We start from the raw sequence: 20070 nt of genomic DNA on the forward strand, positions 1-20070 counted from the left end.
AATGTGCCATAGCTTGATGAGTCCGCTAGTTGGCAGAAATGAGCTGTGCTGTCAACTCTTACTGCAGGTAAAGTCCGATGCAACCACGTCAGTACACACTGCAGGGTGATTATATTTGCTACAGAGGCCTAAAAACAAATCGATTGTCCTGTGCTGTTAAATAATTTAACATGTCTGTGAGACAAAATCTCTTAATTGGGTAATAATGATACAAGTTGCCGCCCAGTTCGTGTTATCTTTTATTATCACAGACTTTTATTATTACGATTAACCGGAAGTAGCTTGCGCACTAAGCGTAGTGAGCGAAACCAGAAGCGGAAGTCCTTCACAGTGTTTAAAGCGGCACGTCCGGTGTTAGGAAGAAACATTTCAGCCAAAATGATCAGTAAAATAATCGGTCCGAAGTATGTGGCCATTGCCAAATCATGGTAAGTAGTTTTTTTTTTTATATCGCGCTAGTGGTAAAAAAGCGGATAGTCAGATTTTTGGCTAACAAAATCTTGGTGTGTCCTTAGCTAACATTAGCTTTTAGCCTAGCTGAGGTCATTGCTGTGGGGACATGCCGACTTTAGTTATCTGAAAATCTCAACTCAGGCTAAAGATGCCTAAAATGAGTTTTGAGGTAATAAACAAATAAGAGTTACCTTTGCCCAGATGTATTGTTGTTTGTACCCCTGATCATATAGACAAGATGTGAATTTCATTTATTTATTACCCAGTTTGAATACGTTTAATTTCATGAACTAAGCTAACGGTTAGCTAGCTGTCTGATCTCATTTGAAGGGCTTGACTCTTATTTTCGTTATATATTTGTCAGAAAGAGAACCAGTCCAGTAATTATTTAGTTTACAGGAGTCAGGGATCATGTCAGATTAATGTCATTAGCTAACTGTTTACTTGGCCTGTCAACTGATGTTCTTACTGTTGTTTTTTGTTTGATATTTGTTGCACAAGGAATAATTTTCCAGCTGGAGATAAAACAACTTGACCCTTCAGCTTGAACTCTAATAGTTTCAGGATTTGTGTTGTCATTCCCTAAAACTCTGACCTTATAATGACTATGAGCTTTTAAGGGAATGAAATTGTGAAACAAAAAATTGTGTTTGATCTTTTTCATTAAGGCTTTTTCCGCTTTAAATGGAAGATCAATTAGTAAATCTTGACCATGGTCTGTGCTCCGCAGGGTCCCAACTCTGGCTGTATGGGGCACAGTCGGAGGCGTAGCTCTTGTCCACTTCACAGACTGGCGATTGTTTTTAGATTATGTTCCCTACATCAGTGGCAAATTCAAGAAGGACCAGTAATGACTCTCAGGTAAGTCCAAGGGATGACTGCAGAAATAAGACTGGGGTAAATGCAGTAGCATCTGATGAATAAGGCTCTTCAAGCGGTTTCAAGAGATGGCTTTCACACTGACTAGCCCAAATGAACCATACTAACCGGTCAAACGGATCTATGTTCATTTTAACAGAAACAAAGTGTTTATGTGTGAAAGCATCTTAAGATTTGTTTGTCTCAGCAAAACCACATTTCTACTGTACAACCTAATGGCTCTGCCCACCCCCCCCACCCCCCTTCCCAGGTTGCAGGTTGGTGCTGTGTTTTTTACACCAAGACATAAACATGGAACAAGAACTGTTGCAGCTGGTCAGCAAATCCATGCCAGGCCTCTGGAAGCTGTCATCTTCATCCTGCAGCTCAAGTCCACCATCAACATCCTGTTAAATACACTGGAGTTTGGCATGTCAGCGTTCCTCAACCAGTGACCGTGTGAATGGAAGGAATATAAAAACAGAGATGATAAATGGACTTTTGTTTTTTTCTTCCTTCTTAGTTTGCGGTCAGGTATTTATTGCAGTCGTCAGTCCTCTGTGTGCTGCGACTCAAACCTGATTCACAAATGGAAAAATCTGTCTTTCATGTCATGCTGTACTGTAATTGTCTGGAAGACGAGTAAAGTATGTGGGATTTATCCTGTATTGTGGTTGTGTGTCACTTGCAGTGATTTAGACATTGTCTTCATGCTCACAATATCAAGTCAAATTGATCCTGAATGTAGCTCCATCAGTGTGTTTGGACTGTGTCAGATCACTGAAGGACACAGTGCTAAAAAATCCTGAATTGTGCCTACGATTTGTTGGCATATCATAGCTGATCATTCTCAAAAATAGTTGTCATTTTACTTGTGTGTTTACAGACGTTAGTGATGAAAACAAAGCATCAGAACACACAGTCTATTAAAGGAGCAGCCAAATGATTTGAGATGACTGTTACTGAGTTTTAGATGGGGCTATGTTTTATTTTTGCATAGCTTATCTGTACAAAAGAGATTTCTGTGTCCAAGTTGTATACTTTAAGCTGTAAGGAAAGGTTGCCATGGAGTTACAGAATTACCACAAACATCATACTTAGTACAGCTGTAGAAGGATCCCTTTAAGTAGTCATGCAATAATGTAAATGGGCTCACTTACCAGCATGAACCTGGAATAATAATATAAAAGTACATCGTTATACGCAGAAAAATGTACCAAGTGTCACAAGTAACAACACTCAGTATGCATAATGGCCCTTTGACTGATATTGGCTTGTGAATATAGTCCATTAAAATATCAAACTACATTCGGCCACTTAGTTTAGTGTGTGTCATTAACTGATTTTATTATAAAGTATGTTTATCAAATACTCAGTCTACAAAGGAACTAACTACACATAAACATTGTAGGTTGAAAGGCACCAAGATTCAGCTAAAATTGAGTGAAGTACAAATCTGAAAAAAAAAAACAACAATTAAATACTTAAATTATGTACAACTAAATACCTCAACGGTGTGTACTCGAGTGTGGTACTTGAATGAATATACTTCATTTACTCAAGCTACTTATTTTAGTTCTGTTACTTTCCACCTCTGACAGTATGTAGTGTATAGACTTGGACCATCTTCGGACTAGTTTGCGGGACTGTGGCGGATGTCTTCCGCTCATTATGCCACAAGGCTGGCGGAGTGATCTACAGCTGTAAAGGTGCTGACGGGAGACGAGCAGCATCGGGGATCGATAACAAACCAGACTCGGCGGAATATTATGACTGCAATAATAGGCAGCTAGCTGGCTTCTTGTCTTTAATAAGCCAGAATCACGGGCAAGCAAATCAAATCAACTGAGACCATGGAAAGAAGAAGGTGGGACTTTTTCACGTACAGTCGACGGAGTTGTTAAATAAAAGTTTCTCTGCAGGAAATGAACGCATGCATACGAGCGTTTTGCAGTTGAGAAAAACACTTCGCAAACGACCAGGTCTTGGTTATTTAAACTTTTCTCACTTCAGCTAATTGTAGACTTTTGATAGTTTGGAGTTTATTACGCTAAGAAACTCTCGGCTTTGAGCAGTAGTTATCACGCAGGTTGTTGGTACATTGACGTCCCCGACGCTGCTAGCTTGATTAGCTAGCTAAGTTTCATTGTTTACACACGCTTGACTTGCGGTGCGTTGGGCCCCGGCACAGCTACGCCAGTGTTGGAAATCTCAGCTGCAGTACAGTAATGTAATGTAGAAGTCGTAGCTGAATAATTTGCTGCCTCGTGTGTGGCTCACCGCTGGTTTATCTGCTTGTAAGTCCCTTAAATGAGCGGCGACATAACTCAACACATTGGCACGTTTGAAAAGGCAGCCAGTCTGTTGTATTGGTTTCAAAGATGGAGCTCAAAGTTCCTCCTTCGCAGCCTGGAAACACATCGTTTTCACTTTCTTTGGCTGATGATGCCTCTTTTAAAAACAAATTGGGCACCTGACTCTTTGTTGTTACACCTGTGAGGGCGGGAATACCTCCACCTTTTGATGGTGTTACAGGTTATATGCAGACAGGTGATCTCAGAAAGCTGCTTCAGCCTGTGAAGAGATTGTGTAGCGAAGCCATGTGTGGGTGTCCAGAACAAAAAGTGGGTCAGTTCGTGAGTTATTGAAGAAGTTCATGTTGTGATGATGAGTTTTGTGTTTCTTTCTAGTGTACCTGTGAAGCGTATTCTCCACAAGCCCCAGATCGTCCGCAGTCTGGGCAGCAACCATCACTCAAATGTGAACCCCAGCCACGCCATGGCTGGACGGTCCCTCCTGAGCAAAGTGCAACGCAGCAGGCACAAGCATTTCTATGACATCAACCATCAAATCAGGGTGAGTCTGTGTGAGTTTGGTGTTTATGAGGCACACATGAGTGATCAGAAAACCCCCAAACAGAATCAACACAAAACACAATGCCTGTGACACATATTCACCTCCCTTGGATTTAGGGGTGCGCTGACACCACTTTACGGTGACGTGGCGATAACCTCCTGTCAGTCGAGGAGGTTGGCAGAGGAGGAGAAATGTCAGCAGAATGGAAACTATGTCCAGCTAAACCGTCAAGTGGAGGGGTGAAAAGTAGCTCATTTCACAAGCTGTTTGATAAAACATAAAAAGAACGAACATAATGCAGAGTTCAGGGAGTTTATGAATGGTTGCAATGGGAAACCACAACAACCAACTTTGCTGCAAACGGTGGAGAAAATGTCAAGAGATGACGCACAGGTGGTAAAAATAACTGAAGCTCTTACCCAGTACATTGCTCTTGACGCTGTCGCTTGTAGATAATAAAGGATTTAGTTGTCGTCTCAATGCAATGAGGCCAAGTTAATCGTATTGCCAAAGCTTTGTGGAAAGCACGGCCTCTTGCAGGATGTTTTGGCCCTCACCTTCATCAGTGATATTTGGGCTCACAGTGTCAGTCCAGTGTCTCTCATCAGTTTAGCTGCACAGTGGATAGATGAGGATTTTACTATCTTCCTCCACAACAGTCTCAGAGCTTGTCAGTGGACACTTCTGGAAAAGACTTTTATCTGTTGCAGCTCCGTTTGAGGAGTTAACCTGAAAAATGAGCCCCTCTGATGCTCTCACTTCAGAGACCTTTAACCAAAGAAACAAATGAGGTCTTCCAGGCGTTTCCCTGACAGGAAAAACCCACTCTGCTGCATTACAGCCATACTCTAGCTGAGGTAACGAGCATGTGTGAGTGCACGTGTGGGTCAGACTTTGTCATTATGACCAACATAAAACTTTCAGACCAGCTCGTCTGTTATCAGCTAAAATATTATTTTCTGGGTTGTAGGTATAAAGCTAGTTTTTTCCCCAGACATCAACTCTGCTATGAGGTCGAGCAGATGGTGATGCTGGAGCTGCAGAAGGTGTCTGGAGGAGAGGCAGACAAGCAGGAGGATCTGAACCACCTGCCAGAAAGCTACACCAGGCACTGACCAGCAGTGGTCTGGACAGTGTGTTTGATGAAAAAGCAGATGAGCAGTGCAGCAGTGGGAGCACCCATCCAGTTAGAGACATACCTGAGAGAGACCACAACAAACCACTGCAGCACAGGGTGGTTAACAAAGTGCAGTTTCCCTCTCTGGCCCAAAGCTCACACAGATAGCTCGCGCAGCTCTGCACAGATAGAAGTAGAGTGGAAAGTGAAAGGCTGTTTAGGTCAGGGTCACATTTTTTAGCTGAAAACAGAAACAGGCTTACAGCTTTTCATCAAGAACAACCTTCCTGTCACTTTCTGAAAAAAAAAAAACAAAAAACAAAAAAACAGTCCTCACAGACAGCACTGACATGATAACGTGTCAGCTGTTGTGCTACGGTTGTATGCCGTGTGGTCCTGAAATCCTCTGAATGTGTGACAGGTTACATTGAAGTGAGATGAGCAGCAGCACCGTGTTCGTTCAGGAAACCTCAAAGTTGAATGTTCAAATGTCAGCATCGTGTTATATGTTTAATTTGATAACAGTCAGGAAGTGATGAACATCTGATGGAAATAAAACATGTTTTCAAAGTCATTGTTAGAAGTGTGATGGTATTTAAGTACTCAAATTGGTATGTGGTATCAGCAAGTAACCACATGTAGGTCCTTGTACTTGTTCTGGAAAAGCAAAAGTGGTATTGGTGCATCCCTACCTGGAGCTGCTGAAGAGAAGCCATAGATCTCTTACTGCTCACAGGTGTCATATTCTAAAGTTTTATTGTAGTGTATTAGAAAGTTGGTCAAAGCTGGTTATCAGAATGTTGTCCAATCAGTCACATTGTTGTCTCTCTTCAAGGCCAAGCCTGATTTAAACACAACACTACCAGTTCGACAGACAGCGTCCATCTTCAAACAACCAGTGACCAAGGTAACAAATCATCCCAACAACAAGGTGAAGACAGACCCACAGAGGGCTGTGGACCAACCCAAACAAGTAAGTCAGAGGGCAGAAAACATTTCAGTTCTTTGAACTGTCTTTAGTCTCTGTCCTTTGTCGTGTTTTCAGGAAATGATGACTTCACCTTTGATTCAACACTGAGTCAGAAGACGTTGGGATGCTGAGTACAATATGAGTAAAACAAAGTGATCATTTGCTCAATTGAAAACAGTACAAAGACAGTATATTTAACTTTTTATCTCATCAGCTTCATTGTTTTTTGTAAATATATGTTTATGCTGAGTTTTAACGCAGCAACACGTTTCAAACAAGTTGGGACAGGAGCAACTAAAGACTGGGAAAGTTGTGGAATGTTCCAACAACACCTGTTTGGAGCATTCCACAGGTAAACAGGTTGATTGGTAACAGGTAAAGGTATCATGATTGGGTATGAAAGGGGCATCCTGGAAAGGCTCAGTTGCTCACAAGCAAGGATGGAGAGAGGTTCACCACTTTGTGAACACATGATTGTAGAAAGGATGTTACTACATGGGCTCAGAAACACTTTTTAAAACTGTTCTCAGTAAACACAGTTTGTTCGCACATGATTGCGTTCTGGTTTTATTTACATTTTTCACAGCATCCCATCTTTTTGGAATCGTGGTTGTACTACAGAAAGGCACACGAGACATAGCTGACCAGTATAAAACCTGGTGCCCCTCTGTGTTTTGTTATGTCTCTTTCTAGCTTTGCTGTAATGTTGAGAGTGCTGACAAGTTAGTTCAACCTACTTCATTGTTCTGATAAATTCTTTTAGAATATAATGATGTATGTTTTCAGTTTGGAAAACATTGTGCACACAACTTGACCAGGATTTTCTTTTGTGTTTGTTTGTTTGTTTGTTTGTTTGTTTGTTTTTTGGTCTGCTTCGATCTTCAGCTGTTCTGGGAGAGGAAGTTGAGCGGCTTAAATGCATTTGATATTGCAGAGGAGCTGGTGAAAACCATGGATCTTCCCAAAGGCTTACAGGGTAACCTCAGCAAACATGATAACCATGTGTGATTCAAAGCTGGATTTTATTTATTTATTTATTTTTTTTAAGAAGCTTGACTTGTGCCTGCCTCCCTGTCGCCCTGTGCTTAGGTGTTGGGCCTGCGTGTTCAGATAAAACACTGCTTTCTGCCATCGCCAGTGCCCTGCACACCAGCCCCGCTCCTGTCACCGGGCAGCTCACCGCTGCAGTGGAGAAAAACCCCGGAGTCTGGCTCAACACAGCACAGCCTCTCTGCAAAGCCTTCGTAGTGACTGATGACGACATCAGGTAAGATGTGCACACTGCCGTAGTTTTCTCACTGTAGGGTTCATCGGTGTCACTAACACATATATTTCTTTTAAGCTGATGATTTGTCAGTTTTTAAGGCGGCCGTTCAAGGTGTGAGATGTGAACCAAACTGAAAGTGCTGTGCATGCAATGACTTAAATCCTCTGATGTGGAATTTCCTGTCAGGATGGGAAGATCAAGAGTCCTTGGTTAAGACGTGCATCTATCAATGACCATTTCAGTTTTTACAGCATCTTTCAAGGGCCACACTAAATTATTGAACATATATATCACACTAACCTCTAATGCGATGGCTGGAACTGCTTCTCCTGTCAGATGGTAGTGATTATGATTATGATGATGATTCAGGCGTCACAGCAGGCTTTTGTTCTTGCAGAGTAGAAAACAGTGTTGCCTCCTTCCTCTTGTATTTGCCCCAGCTTTTCATTTTTACTTTGTCTGGTGCTAGCAGCTCCACAGTGGCAACAAGGCACACCTTCACAAATTGTCCTTCTAAATGAGGTTTCAGCTTCTTTGCTATTATCTCGCTCACCACAAAACCTGGCTTCAGAACGTCGTCTCTGTCAGAATGCAGTCCTGTGAAAGCTGCTTGTTGGACCTCCAAACTCCACTGAAGAGTGTTCAAATTATCCATTTGCTCATGCTGGACTGGGATGTTCACAACACATTAGGCTGAATAATGTTAGTTAATGAATAATAACGAAAGTGTAACAATAGATGTTTAATTAGCCCTTTCTTCTGTCCTTCCTTCCTTCCTTCTGTCCCTCCTTCCTTCCTTCCAACCCTCAATTATGTACTATGTATTGTTTTGTAGTCTGACTAAATGGGTGGCAGATTGGGACAGGTCAGACCACATCACCTCCTGTACTGATGCAGTCCTGTGCTGCTGCTTGGTGCACAGACCCTTACTCACAGTAAAACTATCCAGGCTTAACCTGCACCTGCACGGTGCCTTGCTGGCCGTCAGATGACAATGGCTGAACATGTAAAATTGCTATACATGTTCCACTGCTCGTTGTTAGAGCTTAATCATTTTCATCATTGTCATCAAGTCTTAGCCATGAGAGGTTTGTTTTCATTGGTGCCACTTTTCTTATTTTCTCCTTGTCTGCGTCCTTCAGGAAGCAGGAGGACCTGGTGCAGAATGTGAGGAGGCGTCTTGAGGAAGCCCTTTCGGCTGATATGTTGGCTCATATAGAGGACACCGCTGCTGGCACAGCAGCCAACAAAGCAGAGGAGAAGGTTGAGCAGGTGGACAAGGAGGAATTATAGCCAAGGTATGGGATCAGCATCAGTGTTGCTGAATCTTTTTCTATTGATTCATCCATTGCCACTCGATCATCTTACAGCTCCTAACGTGTCTCCTTTCTCATCTCTCCACAGGCTTGTTTGACATGAAGTTTGCTGGTGAACTCCTTTCATTTTGAAAAAAAAATTGGCCCGATGAATATTTTTTATACACTTCTGATTGAAATAGACCCTAAATGCAGACATTCTGCAGGTTTTGTTAACCTAAACAAAGACTGTTTTCTTTATTTGTGCTTTTTTTTTTCAGTTACATGAGACAATGTAATCCTGCAAGGGTGCTTTGATTTTCAGTTCATGTTTACCTCTACTTGTGTATGTGGCAGGTATGGATGGTGGTCAATACAATGAAGTGTTACGTTTAGTTAACATCTGTTCAAGCTCAAAGTTGAGAACACAAACCTGATGTGTGTGTGTGTGTGTGTGTGTGTGTGTGTGTGTGTGTGTGTGTGTGTGTGTGTGTGTGTGTGTGTGTGTGTGTGTGTGTTTGAATGTATCCATTCATGTTGAGAACCTCTTAAGTGTATTTTTCTTTTTAACTGTTCTACCTGAACAGGTTGCTCTTTTATATTTTACTCTGGCACTGTAGGTAGTGTGTTTATGTTTGGAAACATAGAAAGGTTGCAGTCTGTTTACATGCACACAACCGCTCTTGTGGCTGTGAATGTTAAAATTTCATCTGTTCGATTAAAGGTTTTACAGTTCAAAGTAGTGTTATCTCTCACATTCACCTGAGTTTACATGGTTTTGAAATGTAAATCATGGTATTTGTATTGACAAAAGAATGATCAGTATTGTTTTGCCAACTACATTTGAGTTAAAACAGTAACAGAAAAAGTGTGTACCCTCCAGAACATAAAAAAAAAACAACGCTGATGTACCTCATAACATGTTGTACTGTACCTCATTCTGAGATTCATTATTTGTCTCTGTGCCACTGTGTCACTGTCAAATAAATGCAACTCTTTTATGTCTAGTGTAGTGTGTAATTTATTCTGTCATTATCATTCATCAGTATAGGAGGTTGTGGAGGTGGACATGCTTTTGGATTTCCACCATCAAAGCTGTAATCCATTTTTCTCTGAAGGATGGGTTCACATTTTTCAAGACTATTTGAAAACAATACACATGCCCATGTGTCTATTATGGACATGTTATTGGTTGCTGTAATAATTCCTCCTTTCTAAAATCTGCAGTTCTTATTGGTCAAACCAAATTGGCATCTTCCAAAGTTATAACCTTTCCACTTGTCCTACAATCCCTCTGTGTCACGATCCCTTTACCCCAGCTAAGAAGGGAAACAAAGAGGGAATTTGGTACTAAAAACAGCCGTTTTAGGAGCGGATCTCTTCATGGCCACTATGGACAGGAGGAACAATCACAGCAGTCATGAACTCTTTCAGTGTTCGTAAGGGCATGTGAGGGTTGTTTTAAGATAAACTTGAAAAAATGTGAGCCCATTCTTTATTTCAACTTATGGTACAGTGAAAGATGGCGCATGCAGTGTTTGTAAACTAAGTACATGCTTTGAAATGAACTTATTGCCCCTTCATGATTCTATTTATTGTTCATTTTTATTACCTAGGATGCATCAATATATGCTGGCACACACACTGCATGAGAATCACTCAATGCCGTTGGACCACCCAAAACACCTCATTGGTAGCCATGATGAACACACCCAACCGTGACCACATTTTTTTTTTTTTTTTTTTTTTAAACGTGCCACTGCGTTTATAGTCTGGATGCAAAAACATATATTACAGAGAGGGAAATAAAACAGCGCCCTGCAGGCTGACAGACACAATGGCAGTGACAGCAGCAGCGGTGGCTTTGCGTGGATGCTCTCCTCCTGCTGCATGTGGCCTTTGAACCCATTGTTGTGTCGCGGGTGACGTCAGTGCCGTGTGCGGGAGACGGAGCGGCGTGCGCCTGGCGAGACAAAGGCGGCGGACCGACCGGGGTCAGGCAGCAGCAGCAGCGAGCCGAGAACCACTGTTTTTTTTTTAACTAAAAGGTAACTGCTAACCTTGGATTTCAGCCGCGCTCTCCCTGACGACACGCAGAATGAAGACCCAGTGACACTCCCAGGGATATGCTTTGACTCTCCAGGCTGAGAAAAAAAAACAACAGTGCCCACATCTCGTTTTTAAACGTTTTTCTCCTACGCCCCCCCCTCCCCATTTAGCCTGCTAGCTAGCTAGCCCGCTAGCTGCTAGCGTTGCACAGCACAGGTCTCCTCCTCCTCCGCCTCCTGGCTGCTTCTCATCTTTCCCACAAGAACTGGGCGACAAGCGAAGAGAGGATCTCGTCGACAAAGGCAAGATAAAGTAAGTTCGTGTGGTTTTCGCACTTGTTTAATTTTAAAAAAACATCGCGGCTGCCTTTGCTGTTGAGCACAAGTTCGACTGTCAGAACAGGGCTAACCAGCTAGCTGTGGTGCTCCCAAACAAAGGGGTCGACAACGTGACTGAGTGCCGACTGTGTGGGACTAGCCTGTTAGCTTGGCTGTAGAAGCTAACAACAGCTTATTTTCCTCTTTTATCTGCATATTTTAAAATCGGTCGGTACATACAGGAGTGTCTGGACTTAGTGCCACAAAGCTTTTTCATGTGTGTGGAAGGAAACACTTTCTTCACTCGTGTTAAAGCGGACATGCTTTATCCTGATAAAACCAGCAGCCTCCTGGATGGTTTCAGTTGTCAGACAAGGAGCAACAACAGACAAAGCAAGGCGCCCAAATCAACACTCCTCATGCAGACTGCTGTGTCTGAATGATCGGTGGCTCCACGGTGCTCGTCTCCAGCCTCGCTTTGTGTCTTTAATGATACACAGACAGTTGACTTTTTTGTTATTTTTCAAAATTTCTTTCAGGAGAGGGTGAGCTCACTCCCAACAAACAGGCATCCGTGATCTGATGTGAGATCTACGGAGAGACTATGCCGAGCCCTTTATTCCACCCCGAGATTATGGACCACGACGTGGTAATCAGTAGCCAGCACAACGGGGTCGGTCTGCCCCGTGAGACAGACCAGGAGTCCCGGGAAGAGGACCACCAAGAGGCGCTCCGCTTCGCCTTGGACCAGCTGTCACTCATGGCCCTGGAGAAGGTGGACTGTGGGGGCGGCGGCGGTAACGGAGGCGGCGGACTAGTCGACACTCTGGACGGGACCCAGGGTCCTGGCTCTGAGGGCTGCAACGGTGTGGGCGGAGGAGGCTACGTGGATCTCCAGATGCTGGAGCATCCCAACGGGTCCAGAGACTCACCGACGTCCTGTTCTCCGTCCCCGGAGTACTACGGCTCGGGCGGGTACCACATGGCCGGCTCGCACACCATGCTCCACGGGGAACAAAGCTCCGTCCTCTGCAGCAGGAAAAGAAGTGTCAACATGACTGAATGTGTGCCTGTCCCCAGCTCCGAACATGTGGCCGAGATAGTGGGGAGACAAGGTAAGAGTGTGTTTGTGTGTGTCAGATGCTGCTGTTTGTAAAAAAAATAATTTGGTGTTGATGTTTATGGACAGCTCGTTCAGGCAGCATGCAGCCTGGTTGTTCTTTGTTTGGGTGGCTGCCTGGTGAGAGGAGGGGTCTCTGAACTTTTACAGCCTGGGCTCAGGGCTCCGCTGGGCTGCGCGCACCGCTGGTGTCTTTAATGGCAAAATAACGAGGATACGGCGTTATAAAGCCGTACCTGCTCCTTTTAACATGTGCGTTTTAACAGTATTTGGACAATGCCTTGACAGAGTGAGTGTGGTTGATGAGTGGGATGGATGGAGGGGGAGGGGTGGGAGAGGGTCAGACAAAGCGGCAGATTGTCGGGAGTCTGGACATGTCTAGCAGCCTGCACCAAACAAAGAAAATACATCGAAACACGCTGCTTTTTTATATCACAGAGCTTAAGTGGCAGTTTTGAACATCGGGCTCGTATCCCTGACTTATGTACATGTTTATGGTAGATTATTTCTGGCTCCGCCGAGCAGATTTTAGGCTGGAGCGGGGCAGCAGGCGCACAAACACGGGACTGGGCGGTGTTACGCCCTGCACCCAGCGCTGTCTGCCGATGCTCGCTCGCCTGTGAGCCGCTGCGTTTTTCACATTTTGCCTTTTTCTCGCTCCTTTCTTATCAGCGCGTGTCTTCCACTTGAAACAGACTGATGTTGTGGGTTTGGCCGGGCCGTCGCAGCCGCGGCAGCGTTACGGCATTGTTCCCTTTGTTTGAAAAAGCCATGCTTTCTGCTTCCCACAATGACATCACACTCCGAGCGCCCCATTGGTCGCCGGGAACGAAGCGTCCATATTTAAAGAAACAGGGGCCGCGGTCGGTGCTGCTGGAGGAGCAGGGGCTGACATAGGCGGTGCAGTAGCCTCAGTGTTTGGGCAGACGGGCTCGTCGCGCACGTCTTGCTCACCTGCTACTTCTGCTTTCATCTTATTTCGATGCGAAAAGGGTCCGTCGCTTGTTAAAATGATGTCGCTTCGCTGCCGGTGCTTTTTGAATGGTTGTTTTTTTTTTTGAGCATTCAGCACCCAGCTGAACGCTTGTTGATTCATTATTAATGTGCATATTCAAATATATGTCATTTGTCTACGTGTTTGTGTATACAGCATTGTGTCAAGTTAAATTAAGCCAAGATGTGTTTCTAATATTTTGTCCACCTCATTTATATCCAGAGTGACCAAACACTAGAAACATCAGCACCACAAACTGCAGCACCCAAAATCACATACAGTGTGAAGGCCGATGAACGCCTCTCAGTTTCTTAATAGACTGCTAGCAGAGTGCAACTGTTCATCAGACTGTTTGTGTACAGAACATAATCACACTTAAATGACTATGTTAAAAATAAATGTGTTTATCTATGTGTGGGTGTGTATAAAGTGTTTTATGTCATCAAACTGACGTTTATGTGCTTCTGCATCTTGCAGGTTGTAAGATCAAGGCCTTGCGTGCCAAAACAAATACCTACATAAAGACTCCAGTCAGAGGCGAGGAGCCCGTGTTCATTGTGACGGGTCGCAGGGAGGACGTGGAGATGGCCAAACGTGAAATCGTGTCCGCGGCCGAGCATTTCTCTATGATCCGGGCGTCCCGCTGCAAAGCTGGAGCGCCTGGAGGAGGAGGAGGAGGCGGCGGCTCTCTTCCTGGACCACCACACTTACCTGGACAGACCACCATACAGGTACAGAAAGGCCCTGAGGCTTAATCAGCAGGCTGTCTTTTTGTCTTACTCAATCTGTAGTTTTGTTCTCTCTCCTCTAGTTTGAAATCTATTTTTCAGACTTTAAAACATTTCTCTTGTCACTGATTCAGGTGAGGGTGCCCTACAGAGTAGTCGGTTTAGTCGTTGGACCAAAGGGAGCAACTATCAAACGCATCCAGCAGCAGACTCACACCTACATCGTGACACCCAGTCGAGAGAAAGACCCGGTGTTTGAAGTAACTGGCATGCCAGAGAACGTGGACAGAGCCAGAGAGGAGATCGAGACCCACATCACCCTCCGAACCGGAACCTTTGTAGACCTGCAGGGAGACAATGACTTCCACTCCAACGGCACTGATGTCAGTCTAGAAGGCCTGGGCTCCCTGAGCGGAGGGCTGGGGGCGTCTCTGTGGTCCAGGGCTACCGGCCACCATTCCGCCCCCCCTCCTCCTCCGCCCTCCCCTCCTCCTCCTCCTCCTACTATCCCCATGTCCATGCACCATGCCTCTGGCCGGAAGATGTCCTCCTCAGTCGCCTATCACACGCACAACGGCGGGATGAGCTCAGACAGCTTCAACGCCACCCGCAAGGCCAATGAGGGCGGCAGCCCCACTAGCCCCTTTAGCACAGGCTCCAGCAGTGCTGGAGGAGGATTCACTTTCGGGGGCGACTCCACCCCAGGGCTGTCCTCCTCGGAGGAACTGGGTTTTGAGTTCAGCGCTTCCAACATCTGGGCACCTTTCATTAACGGAGGAACGGGCAATAAGACAGCCGGCTCCTCCCAGCAGCAGCCTCTCCGTCGCAACAGCAGTGGCCTCAGCGGCGGCGCCATCACTCCACGATTGTCTCCAACTCTGCCTCAGGACACAGGCGTAGGTCCCCTGGATCATCCGTTAGCCCGTCGTGCCCAGAGCGATCCCCTCAGCACTCTCTCCTGGCTACAGTCCGGCAGCGCAGGAGGCGGCTCCTTCTCCGGAGCGTCCAGCTCTAGCTCTGGCGGCTCGTCGACAGGTTACTCCTCCTGCTCGGCCTCCTCCCTGCCCGGCGGCTCACCCACTGACTCCGAGGGAGGCAGCAGCGGCGTGGGCCTCAGTGCCGGGATGCTGAGCCGACTGAAAGGCGGCTCCGGCCCCGGGGTCGCGGGTCTGGTCGGCGTCAGCCCCGGGATCAACAGGGACTGCTTCGTGTGTTTTGAGAGCGAGGTGACCGCAGCGCTGGTGCCTTGTGGCCACAACCTGTTCTGCATGGAGTGCGCTGGGCAAATCTGCCAGTCAGCGGAGCCAGAGTGCCCCGTCTGCCACACCCCCACCACACAATGCATCCGCATCTTCTCCTAATGCCCTGGCAGGGGGTTGGGGGCTGGGGGGTAAACATGAGGCGCGGCAGGAAGAAGACTGGAGTGAGGCACCAGCTGTGGCAGAGGCGATGGAAGGATTCACACTAATGACCTTCACACACACACACACACACACACACACACACACACACACACGATGGACCATAATAAATGCATTAATAGAGATGATGATACTATACGGATGTTGATTTTATCGCTGATAACTGTCAAGATTAATAATAACAATAATAATAATAATAATAATGACAATGACTTATTTTCAGAGTGAAGTTAAGTGAAACTGGTCTGCAGACAGTTGGGGCTCAGACAGTCTCTCGGTGGTGAACTTATGGAAGGAAACTAGTGTCTTATCTCTCTTCAGGCCTTCATTTTGACCCGGAGCAGCCTGCGCTGCTGGCCGCCGGTCTGTCTCGACATTTCTTCATTCTGGCTTCTTCAGATTTCTGCCTGCTTTCTCTCTCACAGCCTTTCCTTTTGACACTTTTGTACTTAACAGATATTTTTCGATGACGCTGTCAATGAGGCCTGCACTTTTCTACTCCTTATTTTAATGTCCCTGACAGAACTCCTCGCCCTCTCCTCTGCTCTCACTCATGCCGTTGTTTGTGACACGAAGCGGCGAGGTTGCTATTTTTCTGTAAGCGTGGAACTTTTCTTAAAGGTCGGCATGTAGTCAGGCACCGAGCGGAACAACACACCCGAGGGACGTCCTGAGGATGAGTCCTCGCTTCCCGTTGCCACACAAAAAATTAGCCATCAGTGATGCCAAATGAATGCTATTAGTAAACATCTCTTGATTCCTAATCAGATTCAGTAAGTTGTTGGATGGATTTGGATGCGTCTGCCCCACATTTCAAATGTGGCTGCTGCATTGATTCACGTTCATTTAATGAGTGAGAAATGCAGCATTTTAGTGATCCTGCAGGAATGTGTCTGAGGTCAGGTTTCTGTACGTCTGGGCCGCCTGACAATCCCTTTACATCTTGTGTGTGTGTGTGTGTGTGTGCGTGTGCGCGTTTTGTGACCTTCTGGGGGCCGTCCCTGGTATAAACTATTAACACTCACCTTGTCGGGACAAGTAGTCCTCATGGGGACCAAAGCCCTGTCCTAATGAGGTCATTTCTGAGGTCTTGGTAAATGTTAGGGGTAAGTTGTGAAGTTGACTGTCCACAATGAATGGAACTCAATGCAAAGTCCTAACAAGGATAGCTACGCAAGCCTGTGTGTGTGTGTGTTAGTCTGTGTGAATAATGCCCCGTCATGGTGTTTGTTACATTGGCATCCTCGTGTGTCCTCACCATGAGAAGGTCTGGTTCCCCTCCTGCTGCCACCGCCCCCCGCCCCCCTGCTCTGATCCATCCACACCGGGACATTTTCCCCTCACAGCCTCTTGTCTGTTAAACGTAGATCAGCTCGTTTAGCGTTTTCTACTAGTTTTTGACTCTTGACTGTCAAGTTGTGTGGCTAACAGACTTATTTTGAAACTCTAGGAAAAGATAGGGCTTTTCTGCTGTCACACGTGAATGTTTTGCCCAGTATGGTTCAGGAGAGACGGCTGCTCCTCCCACACGAAACAATAACAAGGGGCTCGATCGAACCCCACCCACCCCCACCCCCCATGCACTGTAAGCTCCCTACCCCCCTAAAAAGGAAAAAAAGAAACAGCTCTTACTGTTTTTGTTTTGGTAGTTTTGGTCTTCCACCCCACTCTCACAGCAAAGCTGTATGGCACTCTCTCAGATGACCCCCGTCGCTCCCGCTGTGCTCCAGGCTAAACGTAGTGCGCTGTATGGTTAGTCGTTTGAGATTTGTCCTATGTTTCCTAGAATTACTGAGTGACTCAGATGAGGCTGTTGCATCTGTTTTGTCTTTGTTTTTTTTTTTAAATTCAGTGTGAGTTTGCAGTAACTGCCTCCTATGGTGTTAATAGTGTTCGTATGACTTGGGCGGCGTCTGCGCGATGGTACGCGGCTGCCATTGGTGGACCCTTTTGAACATACATGGACTCAGCTCATAGAATGAGACAAGCCATGACAACAGAATTAAAAGGACACAGCTAATTCTCAAAGGGCTTCCTCTGACTGCACAGACACACGATCACATTTTTCAGGCTCTCACAGTAGAATCAACTTATCCTTTATGGCAGCTAGTAGCTAGGTCATCCAGGGCTTCCAGACACTCTTTGTGTTCAAATCCCAGCAGCTGCAGAATGTGTTGCTCGTCGTTTTTTAATTATTCTTTTCTACTTGTCCCTACACGGTCATCACATGCAGATCCTGTTAGTTGGAGTGTAGGATGTCGCAGTCGCAGCGTGTCCTCCCTGGACGTAGGCGCAGATTGTATGGTTTGTCAAGGAAAAAAGGGTAACTCTACTTGAGTCAATGGGCAGTTGCTGCTGTGCTTTGGTGCTCCAGCCAGTTTAATGTTAAACTGTTCGTTTGCTACTTTAGTGACGAGGGCAGTAGCTCCGCAGAGGAATCGAATAAACCGCTGTCCTGGTTGAGCGCAGCAGTGCACTAATTCACAAGTCCACATATGTAGGAAAAACATGCCCACAAGCTGAACCGATGGTCTTTCTGAAGACTATCCCATGGTGCTTTGGTGCAACTCCCTACTGAAACACGGTGATGAACGGTCACTGGTGGGGAGGCCTTTTCAGTTCTCCAGTGCACTGTAGAGCCGACGACCCTGCTCTGGTTGTGTTTGAAACGGGTCGGGCCCCAGTGTCAGTTGTCTCAGACGCAGGGCTGCGCGTGTGTCTGAACAGTTCAGTCATGACTGTGTGTGAGTCTGTTGAGGCCGATCGTTAAAGCCCTTCTTCAAACTGTCTCAAGTTGACGTGTTAGAGGAAGAAAATGTGTTGTGTTTGCCAGATGGTTCTAATGTAAATCCCAGACTTTGCGTCAGGGTGTTTCTGGCCAATGAGAGAATGTTAGGGTTTAGTGTACAGTAGTTTAATTGTTAAAAAGGTACCAGTTTTTCCAGATTGACTGCTGATTTTTATTTTTATTTTTTAGCCAAACTTATCCCCTCCCCCATTTCCTTCCTAAAGGTTTGAAAACAGGGTTTCCTGAGGCATGCTAGCCAGTGACCTCTGACCTTTTTTTGTGATTAGAGGGGGGGATGCGAAGAGAGCCAAGCCAGTAAGGGGTGACAGACACCCCTCAAGCCTCCGCTCTCCTATTTTTTGCTTTAATTCTCTTTGTATGCAGAACCAAAATGTAAATCGTCAGCGAACTCGGTTTCAGGCCTGACCTGTGTGTGTATATACCCTGAATACAATCATTGGGATCTTGTTTTCAAAAGCAAAATGACTTAATTGAAGATAAGTGTAGTTTCTAAAGAACATGTATCATTATTTGTAAGTTAACCATCTGCATGTCTTCAAGCCACCTGGCATTAGCTAATAATTTTTAAGATAAAAAAATTTTTTTTACACATTTTATTTTTTACAATTTATTTGCTTACCTAAATATCCCAGACAATAATGTGACCCTTTTTATTACTTCAAATTTATTTTTATTTTCCATTTTTTTATTTTCCTTATTTCCTGTGTACTACATATAGGCAATTTATAACAAAATGAGAAAATTATTGAAGAAATTTTAAAATTGAAATATATTTTATTTGAAAGTTTATGGACCTTTTAACCGTGAGCCGGGAAAATTGTATGATCATATAATTTGAGCTGACTTGACGGTTATGAGAAATGTATCAAGAGTTTTATTTTTTATGCTTCTTTAATAAAGTCTTGTTTTTTGTTTCATTTTTTTACTGTAAAATAAGAACTTGGGTGTTGTGTCTTCATTTCTGCAGACTGCAGCAGCTACTTCTCCACCACACGGTGGCAGCACAGACACACCTGCAGCAGACGAGAGCATGAATAATGGTGGGATGTGAAATCTGCAGTTCAGACATGTTTGTGAATCTCAGACCAGACATTAGTGTAGAGGGCTGCGGTGGGCCTGCGTCTAACGTTTACATAGACGCCGTTGGGATTTAGAAAGTGCTCAAATGATTGGTCGACAAAAAAATGAAAGCATTTTAATTCATGTTTGAAGTCTATCAAGCAAAAGTGCCTTTTTCAAGCAAGTTAAAGCTACTAAAATGGAGGGATTTCTTGCTTTCCTCTCTTTTATATGATCATGAATTCAATATTTTATAGAGTACTGCTTTTGCTTGTCTTACATGGTAGTAAACTACATATTTTTGTGGTTTTGGACTTGGATTTAAAGCAAAGACCTTAATAAGGGACTTAGGAATATGCAAGACATTCAATATTCTCAGACACGTTTCAGTACAATTGTTTAATAGAGTAATAAGTAAATCATTAGATGGAGCCCTCAGTCAAAAGTAGGATCACCAGCAGTGTGTATGTTACACAGTATATCACACACGCTGTGACTTTAAGCATTATTATAATTTAATGTCAGGTTCAAGAGAAAATGTCCCACTGACTTAATTTAAACTAACTGAAGCAGCTTTTTTCCTTCCACTCTGGACCGTGGAGAAGGAGCTGAAACATCTGGGTCAACTTGTGTAAAGTGATTGTGGGTGACACTCCCCTCCCCCCTCCAGAGAGGTCAGAGGTCAGACAGACTGAGCGCTCACTGAAGTGGCAGCCTGTTGTTCGCTGAAGGTTTGGTGTCAATAGACCCTGCTGTC

General features: G+C 44.9%; 3 protein-coding genes across 4 annotated transcripts; all 3 read left to right on the forward strand.

The window, feature by feature from the left end:
- Positions 1-307: 307 nt before the first annotated feature.
- Positions 308-1976, forward strand: uqcr11 (ubiquinol-cytochrome c reductase, complex III subunit XI). 2 transcript variants are annotated; one of them, XM_070974547.1, is made up of 3 exons: positions 308-428; positions 1184-1314; positions 1583-1976. In XM_070974547.1, exons 1-2 carry the CDS (start codon positions 379-381, stop codon positions 1302-1304), a joined length of 171 nt encoding a protein of 56 aa, XP_070830648.1. In that variant the 5' UTR covers positions 308-378; the 3' UTR covers positions 1305-1314; positions 1583-1976. The 2 variants fall into 2 exon arrangements, with proteins under 2 accessions (XP_070830648.1, XP_070830649.1); XM_070974548.1 differs by having other exon boundaries at positions 310-428; positions 1590-1976.
- Positions 1977-3010: 1034 nt separating this feature from the next.
- Positions 3011-9821, forward strand: mbd3a (methyl-CpG binding domain protein 3a). Its single transcript, XM_070975136.1, has 7 exons — positions 3011-3178; positions 4002-4167; positions 6120-6257; positions 7140-7230; positions 7344-7521; positions 8664-8819; positions 8926-9821. The coding sequence occupies exons 1-6, from the start codon at positions 3165-3167 to the stop codon at positions 8812-8814; spliced, it is 738 nt and encodes a 245-aa protein (XP_070831237.1). The 5' UTR covers positions 3011-3164; the 3' UTR covers positions 8815-8819; positions 8926-9821.
- An 832-nt stretch (positions 9822-10653) lies between these two features.
- On the forward strand, positions 10654-16097 carry LOC139338348 (RNA-binding protein MEX3B). The gene is made up of 4 exons (XM_070973265.1): positions 10654-11177; positions 11722-12297; positions 13774-14027; positions 14159-16097. The coding sequence occupies exons 2-4, from the start codon at positions 11787-11789 to the stop codon at positions 15383-15385; spliced, it is 1992 nt and encodes a 663-aa protein (XP_070829366.1). The 5' UTR covers positions 10654-11177; positions 11722-11786; the 3' UTR covers positions 15386-16097.
- Positions 16098-20070: the final 3973 nt, after the last annotated feature.

Source organism: Chaetodon trifascialis, chromosome 11 (genome assembly GCF_039877785.1).
Source record: "Chaetodon trifascialis isolate fChaTrf1 chromosome 11, fChaTrf1.hap1, whole genome shotgun sequence".
NCBI lineage: Eukaryota > Metazoa > Chordata > Actinopteri > Chaetodontiformes > Chaetodontidae > Chaetodon > Chaetodon trifascialis.

Coding starts and splice junctions, on each gene's coding strand:
- LOC139338348 (XM_070973265.1), top strand. CDS start 11,787: ATGCCGAGCCCTTTATTCCACCCCGAGATTATGGACCACGACGTGGTA. Junction 12,298..13,773: donor CGAGATAGTGGGGAGACAAG/GTAAGAGTGTGT, acceptor TGCATCTTGCAG/GTTGTAAGATCAAGGCCTTG. Junction 14,028..14,158: donor CTGGACAGACCACCATACAG/GTACAGAAAGGC, acceptor TCACTGATTCAG/GTGAGGGTGCCCTACAGAGT.
- uqcr11 (XM_070974547.1), top strand. CDS start 379: ATGATCAGTAAAATAATCGGTCCGAAGTATGTGGCCATTGCCAAATCA. Junction 429..1,183: donor GTGGCCATTGCCAAATCATG/GTAAGTAGTTTT, acceptor TGTGCTCCGCAG/GGTCCCAACTCTGGCTGTAT.
- mbd3a (XM_070975136.1), top strand. Junction 4,168..6,119: donor ACATCAACCATCAAATCAGG/GTGAGTCTGTGT, acceptor TCTCTCTTCAAG/GCCAAGCCTGATTTAAACAC. Junction 6,258..7,139: donor CTGTGGACCAACCCAAACAA/GTAAGTCAGAGG, acceptor TTCGATCTTCAG/CTGTTCTGGGAGAGGAAGTT.